Below are 13,071 nucleotides of genomic sequence, written 5' to 3'. Positions count from 1 at the left end.
CACCCAGCACTCTTCCCTGCCTATGCAGGGGGTCAGACTCGATGATCTCAAGCAAATCCCGGGACGTCTCAAGCAAATCCCGGGACGTCTCTCAAGCAAATCCCGGGACGTCATTCTCCCCCTGTACTCGGCCTTAGTGAGGCCGCAGCTGGAGTACTGTGTCCAGTTTTGGGCTCCACAATTCAAAAAGGATGTGGAGAAGCTTGAGAGAGTCCAGAGAAGAGCCACGCGCATGATCAGAGGTCAGGGAAGCAGACCCTACGATGACAGGCTGAGAGCCGTGGGGCTCTTTAGCCTGAAAAAGCGCAGGCTTAGGGGTGATCTGATGGCCACCTACAAGTTTATCAGGGGTGACCACCAGCATCTGGGGGAACGTTTGTTCACCAGAGCGCCCCAAGGGATGACGAGGTCGAATGGTCACAAACTACTTCAAGATCGTTTCAGGCTGGACATAAGGAAGAATTTCTTTACTGTCCGAGCCCCCAAGGTCTGGAACAGCCTGCCACCGGAGGTGGTTCAAGCGCCTTCATTGAACACCTTCAAGATGAAACTGGATGCTTATCTTGCTGGGATCCTATGACCCCAGCTGACTTCCTGCCCTTTGGGCGGGGGGCTGGACTCGATGATCTTCCGAGGTCCCTTCCAGCCCTGATGTCTATGAAATCTATGAAATAAATGTTGGCTAAATTTTTCTTGGTTTTTAGGAGTTGCTTTAATATGTAGATTCTTACTTTTGGGGTCTCAAATGATACTATGTAACCTTCCCATCCTGCCAATGTTACTAAATGGGTGGTGGTTCTGGCTAGATGGGAAGAGCTTCTGCAGGCATCTTGGTGTGGAAAAGGGTTGCAGCATAGTAAACACTAACAGTAGAGCAAGCAAAACTATGTAGTGTCATCAGCATGGATCCAGGTTTTCTGTTTCCCACAGACAAATGGAGAAAAACGCAGCTATCCACCTTTACCCGAGGAAAACATAGATTTTTCATTTTAATGGAGAAACCTGTGGATCAGGCGGGGGGTGGGGGGCACCATGTACATGTATATGCATGTGGCTGCCAGGGAGCCTGGAGAGCAGCTCCCGCAGATAAGTCTTGGAGGGGGTAGGATTGAGGCCCCCATAGAGAGGGAGCTCGTCAGGGCTGGGGCTGGGGTTGGACCTGGGTCTGCTGCCCAGCTGGGTGGTACATGGGGCTTAGGCCCAGGGTTGGAATGCACAGCCGTCGGGCCCTGGCAGGAAGTGGGACAGGGCCCTGGGTGGCTCGTCTGAGGGGCAGGGTGTGGGGCTGGCTCCCCACTGCTGCTCATGGTCACGAGGGGCACCAGCAGGTTTGAGTGGGGGAGGGCCTGGACCTGTATTTTGTGAACTAAGGGCCAGAGGGAGCTCGGATTTTCCATGATAAAAAAACCCCAAAATCGAATATCAAAATTTGTAGGTATTTAGAATTTAGCTTATTATAGTGATTGAGGCACTGGTAGGCTTCCAAATGTCTTTACAATTGTAAATATATCAAGAAAACACTGTATTCAGCTGATATCTATGTATAGTGGCCTTTCATTTTAATCATGGATTTTAAGTTTTTAATAAAAAAAATTAGTGATTTTTTTTTTATCAGAGAAAACTGGGATCCCTGGCCATCAGTTCTGATAGTTCAGTTTTTGTCTTCATCCAAAATCAGAACAAAAAGTTGAAACAACATTTTTCACTAGGTGAAGCTTTCCAAACCATTTTGATTTATAAATAGCAAAAGTTTCATCATTTTTTTTTTATCTATAAGAAATAATTCAATACTCACAAAAAGAAATGCATTGGCTAGGTTTGTCAACTGAACGAAAGCACTTTGTTTCAAGTCATTTCAACACTGAACTACACTTCCCTACATTAGCATATTTTCTCATAGTTTCATAGTAGTAGTTTCATAGTAGCTAGGGTCAGGAAGGACCTGAACAGATCATCTAGCCTGACCCCTTACCGCAGGCAGGAATGAATGCTGGGTTCACAAGACCCCATGGGAGCTGTAGGTTGGGTTCCTCATCCTCCCCCTTATGCACTCCACAGAACCAGGCTCAGTGACTGAACTTTATCTTTCACGATGCACCTGCAGACAAATGCACTATGCCATTTGGTAATAGGGACATCTAGTGCACCATGTGTCTGCCCAGGAAACCTGACCCATAGGAAAGAAAGAGGGCATGAATAATTTCTTAAGCAGCAGTCTGCTATGAAAAGAAAATTCATTTACATGTTTAACTGACTCAAAATGAAACATTTAGGGTCAATTTAGCAAACAACAGAAAATATTTTCTTTTTTCCTAGTAAAAAAAATTAAAATATTCCAGCAAAATTAATTTATCCGGAAAGAGAAAAAATTGCTTTTGTGGAAACTATGTTTTTCAATTAAATTATCATTCTGACAAAAAAGATTCCTGACCAGCTCTAGTAACATTTTAAACAGAGGAATGGTAGTTGACTGTAGTTTTAAAATATTTTGTGGGGTTTTATCCTAGATTTTAAGAACTAATCAATGTTGTAGTTTTGGTAAGGTAATGCAATGTTAATTGCTACCTGGTCTTCTTTTTTCTGTTGTGCCAGCTAGTGACTGGTCGTCATGTTAATTTAACTATCTAATCAGTAGAGTGTAAACAAACAAAATAACCTGATCATTATCTGTTAAAATCCATTATGTTTGTGACTGTAGCTGTCCCTGTAAGGGTTAGGATGCCTAGGGCCTCCTACCTCTGTATAGGCTACCTCTGTACAGGTCTTGGTTCAGGAGTGGTTAGGTGTTCCTTATAAAAAGAGCAGCAGAGTAAGCCTCAGCATGGAGGCAGGCTGTTGGAGGAAGAAAGTTGTTTTGTGGGGAGCAGGGGCCCAGGGTATGCAGAAGATCTGTTTTTCTTGCTGTTTTGTTTAAATTTTATCTTGAAGAATAAAACGGTGCTCTGAAACAGCCTTGGCATAACCCTAAATTCTTCCTGGATCAGCTTTCAAAAACCATCTCCCAGCTCCTTTATAAGTCATGTCAGACCCCAAAAATGTTATGATACATAATAAACAAGTTGATTGTGGTGTTCATTTTTCTTAAAATTGAGCTGTGATTTTCACACCAGGTTAACATCTTCATTTGCTAATGACTAAAGAGCTCTTTGCCAATCTACTGAAGTGTCTAGTGAGGAAGATCCCATAGCATCTTGTTAAACTAATTAATTTAGTCAGCATTTCTTCATATGTTCCCCAACTAGTGAAGAGTACAACTGGTGGGAAAGTAGTAGAGGGATACTTTTGAGAAAAAAATTACATTTATCACCCATTTTATATTATCTGTTGTTTCTCTTTAGTGCTAAAGTATTGACAGTGCCTGGTGCCTATTGTGTATACTATTGTACAGAGGGTTTAGGGAGGGAGCAGGGTATGAGGGGGGAAATAAAAAGTTAAGTTTAAAATATATTTTTTCCTTTTTATGATTTCATATATTTGGCATCATAGAGATGTAATGTAATATTAACATACTCTAGCAACTGTATTACGACTAACGCCACTCAAAAAAAAAAATTGTAGTCAAAGGACTTTCTTCATATGTAGATTACAAGGGAAAGGGTTATCACACTTTCTTTTTTTAAAGAGACCAAAGATCACATATCTTGGGAGACAGGCATCTTATATCTGCCCAAAATATTATTATTACCACAATCAAACTAACTAGATTCCTTTTGCTAATTGCTTAGGCTGTTCTATTCCCCTTTTTTGAATATAAGTGTTAAGTTTGCTATTCTCCCATCATAAATTACTATTCCCAAATTCATCACTGAAGATCCGTGCTGTAGGGGTTACTATTTTATGTTCTGATTCTTTCTATATTCCCAGATAGGGATTATCCAGCCCCTTGCCTCCCATCTTGTTACAGTAAGCAATATGAGTTGTCCATTTACCTCAGATATGATCAGTTCCATTACTATGTCCTCATTCCCATTTGGTATCCCACCATTATCCTTTTTTAGATCTTAATTATTATTGAAGACTAAGACAGAGTATTAATTCAGTATTTGGGTCACACTTGGATAATCCTTGATCTCCACCTCACCTTCAGTGTATAGTAGCACCATTTCTTCTGCCTTAGTAATGTTTCTATTTATATGACTGAAAAACCTTTTGCTCTTTGTTTTTATTTCTTTTGCAAGGCCCAAAGTTTCTACAAAGCTCAAATGGTACTAGTGTCTTAACAGGTAAAAACCCTAAGCCTTTGCATCTGGTTCCTGGTTGTAAGGGTTTTGGAGCTGAGCAGTGAAAACTTTCTTATAGTTTGAGTCTTTCTGTGTTCAAGAAAGCAGGACTTAGTAGGCTTTTGCAAATGAACAGAGTTGCAGCAAAGATAATTGACTCTACCATGAATATCTCCTCCTAACTTAAATAACTGACAAGACCCTGAATTTTGATAGTCACTTGGGTCAAAAGAGTTAATACGATTAAGACAGTTTTCTGGTAGCACATTTCTGGTAAAACATTTCAGTAGCACACTTTTGCTTCCTGTCTTCTGGTATGGATGGGGGAGAATTTGGAATCCTGATCACTGGCTGGAAACATTTTCAAAAAGCAGCCTTGTTTATACTACAGACAAAATTTTGTTATATAACATTGGCTTTAATATTGTTTTAAAAATCTGTTCCTTGTAACAGATTTGTAAAGTAGGCAAGACCATAGCTATTTGCTTGTGACTTTCCATACCCTTTGGTGTGTTTCTCAGGCAGTGACAAAATTCTTTTTTTGATTGCAGTTCATGTAGAGAAGAATCATTTTCATCATTAGAAAGAGTCAGGGTATAGTTACATCCAATGTCCATATTTTAAAATGTATTAAAATCATCCTTTCTTAATAACCTCCTATCACCCTGACACCTCAAAATTCTTCACACCAACTGTGCAGGGTGTTTGTATATTTCCTGAGAAGAATTAGCACCTTATGATTGTTTTGTCTCTCTCCTGAATCAGAATCTTAATTAACAATCATCCCCCTAGAGCTTAGCTACTTCAATTAACATTTAAATAGATTCACCTTTCTGTAGAGTGCAATGTGTTTGCGGTTTTAAGTGCAAGACAGATTAACAATTCTGATGTTACAAGTACAGTATCAAAATTCAAGATATAGACACAGAAATGGTGAAGATTTGAACAGGTGGGTTTGACCTGTCACATTCTTCCTTATTACTTTGTCCTCGTCCCTGAAATCTGGAAGTTATAACCTGGTTCCCACTCAAAAAAGAGATTATGTAAGAGTGTACAATTAATTTTTCAAATTAGCACTTCTCCGTGATAAAACTTCCACAGACCCTCACTATAGTAAAGGAGTTCAGTTCAGACCAGTTAGTCGGAGATTACTAAAACACTGTATCATTTTGAAGCTGTAAATACCTTTCTAATTCTAATTAGAACAAGAAAGACAGCAGCTGACAGACATCCAGTAATATGTACCAGTTATCTGGACGTAGTAGTTTCATTCACAGTTTGGGTTTGATTATGTTCCAGGACAGGAAGCTGCTAGATATCCAGAAAGCCTGAAGGTAAAAGGGCCTTGTTTGATCAAAGGCAGTTGAGTACTTTTGATTTAATAAGGCTGGAGGATGATAGGATTTTTTGGAATCAAAGGTAACTGGATCATCTGGTTGCTCCTCTAAGTCAGGAGGATGCAACCCTCAACATGTGTGCCAGAATGTGGCGCACACAGGCATTTTGCTTGGCACATGTGCCTTGAGGCAGATGGCAGGAAAGGGGCCAGAGTTGAGCTGCCACAACAAGGCTCAGGCCCCTCGTAGCTCCCCTGCTGTCCACCCCAGCACACCAACATCTTAGAAGTTGAGGTTGTGGGTGTTTATGGGACTCTGCTCAAAAAACATTGTCGACCCGTGCTCTAAGTATAAGATACTTGAATCTTTAGGTTATGTAGAGGTGGGGTTCTGGATCATGCTTAGTCTGGTTCTGTCAACCTTATCCTTTATATAAAAAGCTGTCTAAAAACTCTTAAAATAGAAGGGTAGATTTTGCTGTTCAGAGGCTCAACATAGTTTTCAGGCTTTTTTTCCCCCTGAGATATCTTTATCCAAGATATGAGCCTCTCACTGTACCTATGATCAAAGAAGGCAGAAGGGAAAGACTGGATACCAGTAGTATCCTGGGTATTTAATTTCTGACAATCAGTTTTGATGGTCTAGCTCTAGCTAGACATAGAGATATGACAAGTCAGAGTCTTCCTACCTCAGTTAAATTTATAGGGTTTGCCTTGCAGGATGCAGTTGTTAAATGTGTAACCACTGCTGTGGATCAATGCCTCATTCAGTTCAGTGACAGCATTAGCTTTGTTAACATGTGGTTGGTATTGTTCATGCTACAGTGATTTAAAAGGGAAACGCTTATATAAAGTATGTATATGTAAATAAACCTAATTTGACCTTTCCACTAAGAACATCTTACAGACATCATTCAAAAAACAAGTGCTGTTGTGTCTTTTCTCTCTTTGGCTAGGGACAGATGTTCAAAAAACCTGAGCCTGAATTGATTCAGTCTTTGCAGGTTAGTCTAACTGGGCTAGGCTAAATCAGTTTGTAACTGCATAGACATCCCAGACATGCAGACACATGCCTGCAGTGGCTCAGGCTAGAAGCTGGGGGGCACTAGAGCAGCCCTCCCTTGCCTTCTACGGTGCTGAGATGAGGGGGGCATGGCCAGGAATTGATAACAGTGTTTATCACTCCTAACTCAGTGTTTATCACCCCATTAAGAAAACAACATGGGGACATTACCAGCTACCTGTTAATTCTGCCCTTGTCCCATCAGCCACAGCACGGACTGTAGCCAGCATGTGGTCTGCTAACTAATAGACAGACACCTCTCAGCAAGGCAGAGGAGGGGGGGGGGGGGGGAGGGGGCTGTAGTCTCTGTCAGAGCTCTAGCCAGGGAAGAGAGGGGCCGAGCCCCGCCCAGCCCAGAGAGCGTGTTTGGATGTTGTGGGTGTCTGGTTTAACTTAAACATGCAAGGGATCTGGGACAGACGTTGCATAAACCAGTTTGACCCAAATCAGTTAAGTCTGATACTACATTCAACCAGGTTTATCTCAAACCAGTTTCAGCCATTTTCAAACCGGTTTATGTGCACCGAATATCTGTTCTGTTACAGGTTTAAACCAGTTTCTGATCACTTAAATCAGTTTATGTGTAATGTCTGTCCCTACAAACCAGTAATTCTGTTAATATTTGTTTGATATCATTTTCCTATCAACTGTAGTAGATTTGGAAGGAATTTATTTTTTAAGAAACTACCAGAAAGGAAGGCAAAGAAAAATATTCCATCTTTCTAGTTTTTGATTCATCTCACCCTGTCACAGGCTTCTTGCTTGTGGTTGCATATGGTAATCATAGAAGAATGTATAGTGAAACCACTGCAAAAGGAAAAAAATGTTTAAAACTGTGCAATGGAATATATTTATATGATTTATATAAGATCAAAGTGAATTTCCAAGTTAAATGCATAGATGTTACTTTAACTGTATCAGTTGTTAGAGACCTTTGTGGCAGTTACCATGACTTTTCTGGTGTCCCACATATTTATTTATTTATTTATTTATTTTAAATCACAAATACTATTTATGATTTTCTAGTAGAGGGGGGATTGGTAAGCATCTGGCATAAGCTCCTCACCTCCAAACAATGAGATACCGGCACCATGTGTAGACCTTGTACAGAAAAAAACCTGGATTATTTTAAATTTTGGGTTTTTTTTTACTTTGATATTTATATGAACTAAGAAATCGCTTTCAATACTCACCTTTTCAAAATCAGTTTTTCACATTATAGCACTCTTCCCAACCAAATCCAGGGAAGCATCTATGGAAAAGAGGAAATATAGTCCAGACAAGGTACTGGACTAGGAATCAGGAGACTTAGTTTTCCTTCTTAATACATGATTTTGGTTAGAGCAGTTTACCTCTTCATCCTTCATCATCCTTATCTAATAAACACTTTGAGAAAGGAACTCATTATTACAACAAGTTTTATTTATGTATTCATTCATTTATTTGTATTATAGTAGTCCTTTGCTGTCTAAGCCAGCTTTTGCTAGGAACTGAACAAGTTCTTGTTTTGCGTTTGCATAGTGTCCAGTACAGTGATTCTTAACCTTTTTAGACTCAAAGGCATCCTTTGCTAGACTCAAGACCTCCCTTCAAAATATGAGCTCTTAGTTTTCACTTGATTATTTACCACAAAAAAATAATAGAGCTATTTTTCTGTTACAAAGAACTCAAAGACCATGACAGGTCAGAATGCTTCTAACACTATGGGTTCCTGTTTAAAATCTTTGGGTTTGTCTTATGAATCATGTTTGCTCAACTAACAGTGCTACCATTGCATGGCACTGCACCTCTCAAAGAATATCAAAGCACAGCACAGTGCCATGGTACCTTTGTTGACAATAATTGGTCTAGTAAAAAAGAGGACTCCTTGGATCACCTTCACACTGATAATTATTACTGTATTTTCTCTCATACAACATGTTCCAGAATATAATGCATCCTGTTTTTGAAAGATAGAATGAAGAAAAAATATCTTTCCTTGTAGTAAGTAACTGAGTAATAGCAAGTAGGAAGCTGAGCCTGCTCATTGTTCTGCTCTCTGTGGATTGCTCCAGATTTTACTTTTAGTTTCAGTGAGTAAGCATATTTCTCACATATAATGCACACTCCAATTTCCAGCAGCTGGTTTTTGGGGAAAAGGTGCATGTTGTATGAGAAAATATGGTAATAACACAGTTTCAAGGTCAATGGCTACTTGTTTAACAACATTTTACACCAGCATTTCTGTTTCTTTCATACTGAAAGATATTTTCTTAATCAGTTCAGGAAATGACCCTATTAAATCTATGCCATGAACTACGACTACAGAGACAGACTCTTTGCTGTGAAGTATGATGCACTTGTCAAGATATTCAAAAGTCAACAGATTTTTAGGTCAAATATAGTGTCATCTTCTGAATGAGCAAGAAGTTTTGGGAGTAAGTTGCTGCTTGGAGGGACGGCCATTTGACATAGGCATTGGATACTGTATTTCTAATCTAATTTATTTATATAGTTACTTCAGAAAGAGTACATTATTTTAGAATTCCTATAAAAAACCTATGTATTCAAACCCAGTCCTGTAACTGTTCAAACCCAGTCTGTTACTCCTCTGGGTTCCTGTTGTTCTAATATATTCCCCCAAAACAGTATAACATCAGGAACATAGTTGGAGTATAAGTCACAATTCTTATTGCAGGTTTCTGCAAGGGGCCTAAGTTATAAAGCAGGGAAATATTTGGTGCATCAAAAGAAGACTGAGCACTTAAATGAGTTATTAGTGGTTATTTGTATTTTGAACTTTTTTGGAAAGTTATTTTGGACAGCATACCTGAGAAATCTTATGTATGCTTCACATATATAAAATGTTTTAAGTATAGAGAATTTAACCTTTGTGAATTTGTTTCAGGTATAATTAAAAGAAGCTTCAGTGCATCTGAAAGGCAACTTCAGATTAGGTATGTATCCTATTAGATTTTGAAATAAACCCAGTTGATCATTATTTTGAATTCCAGCACAGCCATTTAAAAAAGAGTTGCTCCTACACATCCTATGAAACATTTGGAGAGTGTCTACGTTAATAAGTATTAATATTTTAGTTACTTCAATGGAACTGGCAGTCTATTCACATGAGCTGTAAATTCTAATGCAAACGTTATTCTTAACCAGCTAGTCAGACTTCTGTACAGAGTTAAATAAGTGTTTTGGAAAATCCATGATCTGGTAAAACCAATTTTCCGACTGCCTGGTCTAAGACGGTAAGAACCATGATGGATACCACAAGGTCTTGACTGCTGCTCCCACCTCTTTGCTGATTGCCTCACTACATAGATCTTCATAGTGCTTTTTAGAGAGTCATAGTATTCTCCATAGGAGAGAGCTCAACATGGGTGCTTGCCTTTTTCAGTGGAATAACTGAGACACAAACAAGTTATGCAATTTACCCTATGCCACCTAGGAAGTCTTTACTGAGGCCAAGAATTGTTAAGCTGCTCTAATTAAAGTGCCCAGAGCATCATGTGTATAAGTGGCCCCACACTGGAAAATGGCAGCAGGAGCACTTTTAAGCTCATCAAATGAACTTTAGTTAAAGCCCCCCACTGCCATTTTTCAATGTGGGGATGATGATACACATGATGCTGGAGTCTGCTGAAGCACAGTAATTACCACACTCCAGCAAACTTGATTAATGCGCTGTAATTACAGTGTGTTGGAGCAGCCTCCCTGCACATGTATAGGCAGCCTTAGTGATTTAAATTCCTTTAATGATTTAAACACTAGCTTTGTTAACATGTGGTTGGTATTGTTCATGCTAAAGTGATTTTAAAGGGAAAAGCTTATGTAAAGTATTTATATGTAAATAGACCTAATTTGACCTTTCCACTGAGAACATCTTACAGACATCATTCAAAAATCCCTTTCAACCCCTTAAATGCCTCTTCAGTCTTCCTGGTTCAACTTTTCCTTTGATCAGAAGCCATTCACATGTCTTGGTCTTTACCAGGCACTTCTCTGTCTAATTTCCTGTGCTGAGTTCCCCTTCTCAAAGTGTCATCTTGTCTCTTTTCAAGTTCTTTACCTCTCTGCTCCACCCCCTGCTCTGCCAGTCAGCCTTACCAGGAATTCTAAATTATCAATGTTAATGAATTCTTTTCTTTTTCCTTTTCCCCACTGATATTGTTGAATCTCTCCAGATCTCAGTTGCCTTCACTCTTAACTCTTATCTATCTCCCCCTTTGCAAGGTTTGGCCTGCCAAAACTCAAACTTAGATCATCAGCATCTGCTTCTGCTTCCTCTTATGTGATAAAGCATCTCTGGTAGAAATCCCATGACCAGCCTGACTTCCACAGTTCATCCTCTAATTCAGTTTTGCCATTTTCCTAGCTAAACAGCTCTTCTTTTCCAGCTTAAGAACAAGTAATGTCAAATCAACTTGACTTCCTGGTTTGGTGGATAAGGGAAAATGATATAACACATTTGGACTTGTAATAAGGCTTTTGATACAATGCCATGTGCTAGTCTCATAAGTAAGATGGAGAAATTTTGGCTAGATAGAACTTAATATAAACTAAACAAATTCTTTCTCTCTGCACCTCCAAGTACTTCCTACTGAAGAAATCCTTTCTTGATCACTGTAGACAATACCATCATCCTACCTAACACTGGTCACCTTCATCCCCCAAACCTCTCTCCAGCTCTTCACATTCAGGCTATATCTTGAAAATTGTTTCTGCATAATATCTCTAAAGTACTGTCTTTCCTTTCCATCTATACAGCTGAAGCTCTTCCCCAGATTTCTGTGAATACTGCAACATCTTTTTCTCTGGCTATGAAAAATGCAATCTTGTCCTGCCCATATCCATTTAAAATGGTGCTGCAAACATCATTTCCCCGAACACCACCGCCATCCCTCATCATTTTCAACATGTCACCCATCTCTGTACATCCATTTGCTGGTTGCCTCTTCTTTATCACAGCAATATACATTTGTCTTCACTTTCATGGTCCAAACTCTTCAAATTTTCTTTTTGCCTGATGCTTTGGTGAATCCAGCAAAGGCATGAAGAGTGGGTAGGTACAGCTCCTTCAGCTGTACTGCACGTCCCTCTGAGCTCCTCCCTTTTCCTCTAGTCCTGAATTTTTCATAGGAAAGAGGAGTTGAAGGTTGTCATCACTCACCCCCTGGGTTTCAGAGCTTCATGGAGCTCCAGCAAGAGCCTACACTGACCACCTGATGAGCTTAGAGAGCTACCTATGCATGTAGCACACAGCCAAAAGGGGATGCAGCCATACCACCATAGTCTTCTGGATCTTTCCCTGCCTAGAAAACAGTTCAGTGATTATACTGCTGGTCTACTGAGTCTGTTCCCCATTATGTTGCCCAGTATTGTCTCATTATTTTCTCATCTCATCTGTCTATATACATTTGTTCTCTCTTGCCTTTAATTGGAAGCTTTTTGGGGCAGTGACCGTCTTTTTGTTCTGTTTATGTTCTCAGACCTAACAGTCAATGACTAGGCTTCCTAGGCCCTATGGCGGTGGCAGTGGTGGTAATAGTAATAATATTTAACGCAAATATCTTTTATCCTCTAGACAAGAGTGCTACCAGTGCAAATTGCTTCATTCGCTGCTGGGTTTTTTTGTATTTACCATCTGTGAATGATAATGTATATCTATTTATATAAAGTGGCTAGAGATCTACAGATGAAGACAACATTATGTAGTTTAGTAGATTAATGAGAGCTTTAAATGCTGAAGATCTGGGGCTGATTCTTATTTGTTGCACAGTAAGGGTTAAAAATCAGAAGTCAAAATGACACACCCCTAAATTTATTTGTAAGGCAATATTGCAATACATCTGGAGACTGACTCATGATTTTTGGACAGTTGGGGTTGATAATAACGTATATAGCTTGACAAAGACTTTTAAATGAAAGATTCTTGTTTTTCATTCTGATATAGCCAGTTGACAACTGTGTGAAGATTCATGGTCTTGTTCTCTTTTGTTTTGGACCTAGGATCAGACAAGGAAATTCTTTGCATAGAAGTAGTTGCACCAGGAGAGAGGCAAGGTGCTATATGCCATTTCTTTTCACCTTGTTGTTCTTATCTTCCCCACACAGCCTTGGCTTTTTTTTTCTTTCTGTTGCTATCACCCGGAGTACATGTATAGATGTGTATTTTCATATCTATACAGTGAAGTGCTTAAAATTACTTTAAACTATTGGTTACAAGCTAAGCAGCTGCAGCAGCTGGATTAAGCCAAGGGCTTGTGGTATAGATGGAAGGCAGAAGACAAGGAAAGACGTGTGAAGGTTTATGAGGATATTTTGTTTCCTCTATAATCATTGACTTTGAAGCTGAATGCTATCAAAAATCTTTGTTTTATAGAGATTATATTGGAGGCCCAGGATCAAGACCAAGACCAGGTAATTTTATGTTTACTACAACCACATTCACCCTACATTAACCT

General features: G+C 39.4%; 1 protein-coding gene across 1 annotated transcript in view; it reads left to right on the top strand.

Annotated features, from left to right (window-relative positions):
- NEK10 (NIMA related kinase 10) overlaps positions 1–13,071 on the top strand; it is a 189,868-nt gene that overhangs the window by 139,965 nt on the left and 36,832 nt on the right. Inside the window, exons 29-30 of the mRNA XM_006022187.2 lie at positions 9,507–9,555; positions 12,990–13,027. Of these exons, the coding sequence (XP_006022249.1) occupies positions 9,507–9,555; positions 12,990–13,027 (87 nt within the window). The remainder of the gene's footprint in view (positions 1–9,506; positions 9,556–12,989; positions 13,028–13,071) is intronic.

This window comes from Alligator sinensis, unplaced genomic scaffold (assembly GCF_000455745.1).
Source record: "Alligator sinensis unplaced genomic scaffold, ASM45574v1 scaffold181_1, whole genome shotgun sequence".
NCBI lineage: Eukaryota > Metazoa > Chordata > Crocodylia > Alligatoridae > Alligator > Alligator sinensis.
The sequence above is the reverse complement of the archived record's forward strand: the minus strand, read 5'-3'. Positions and strand labels throughout refer to the sequence as shown.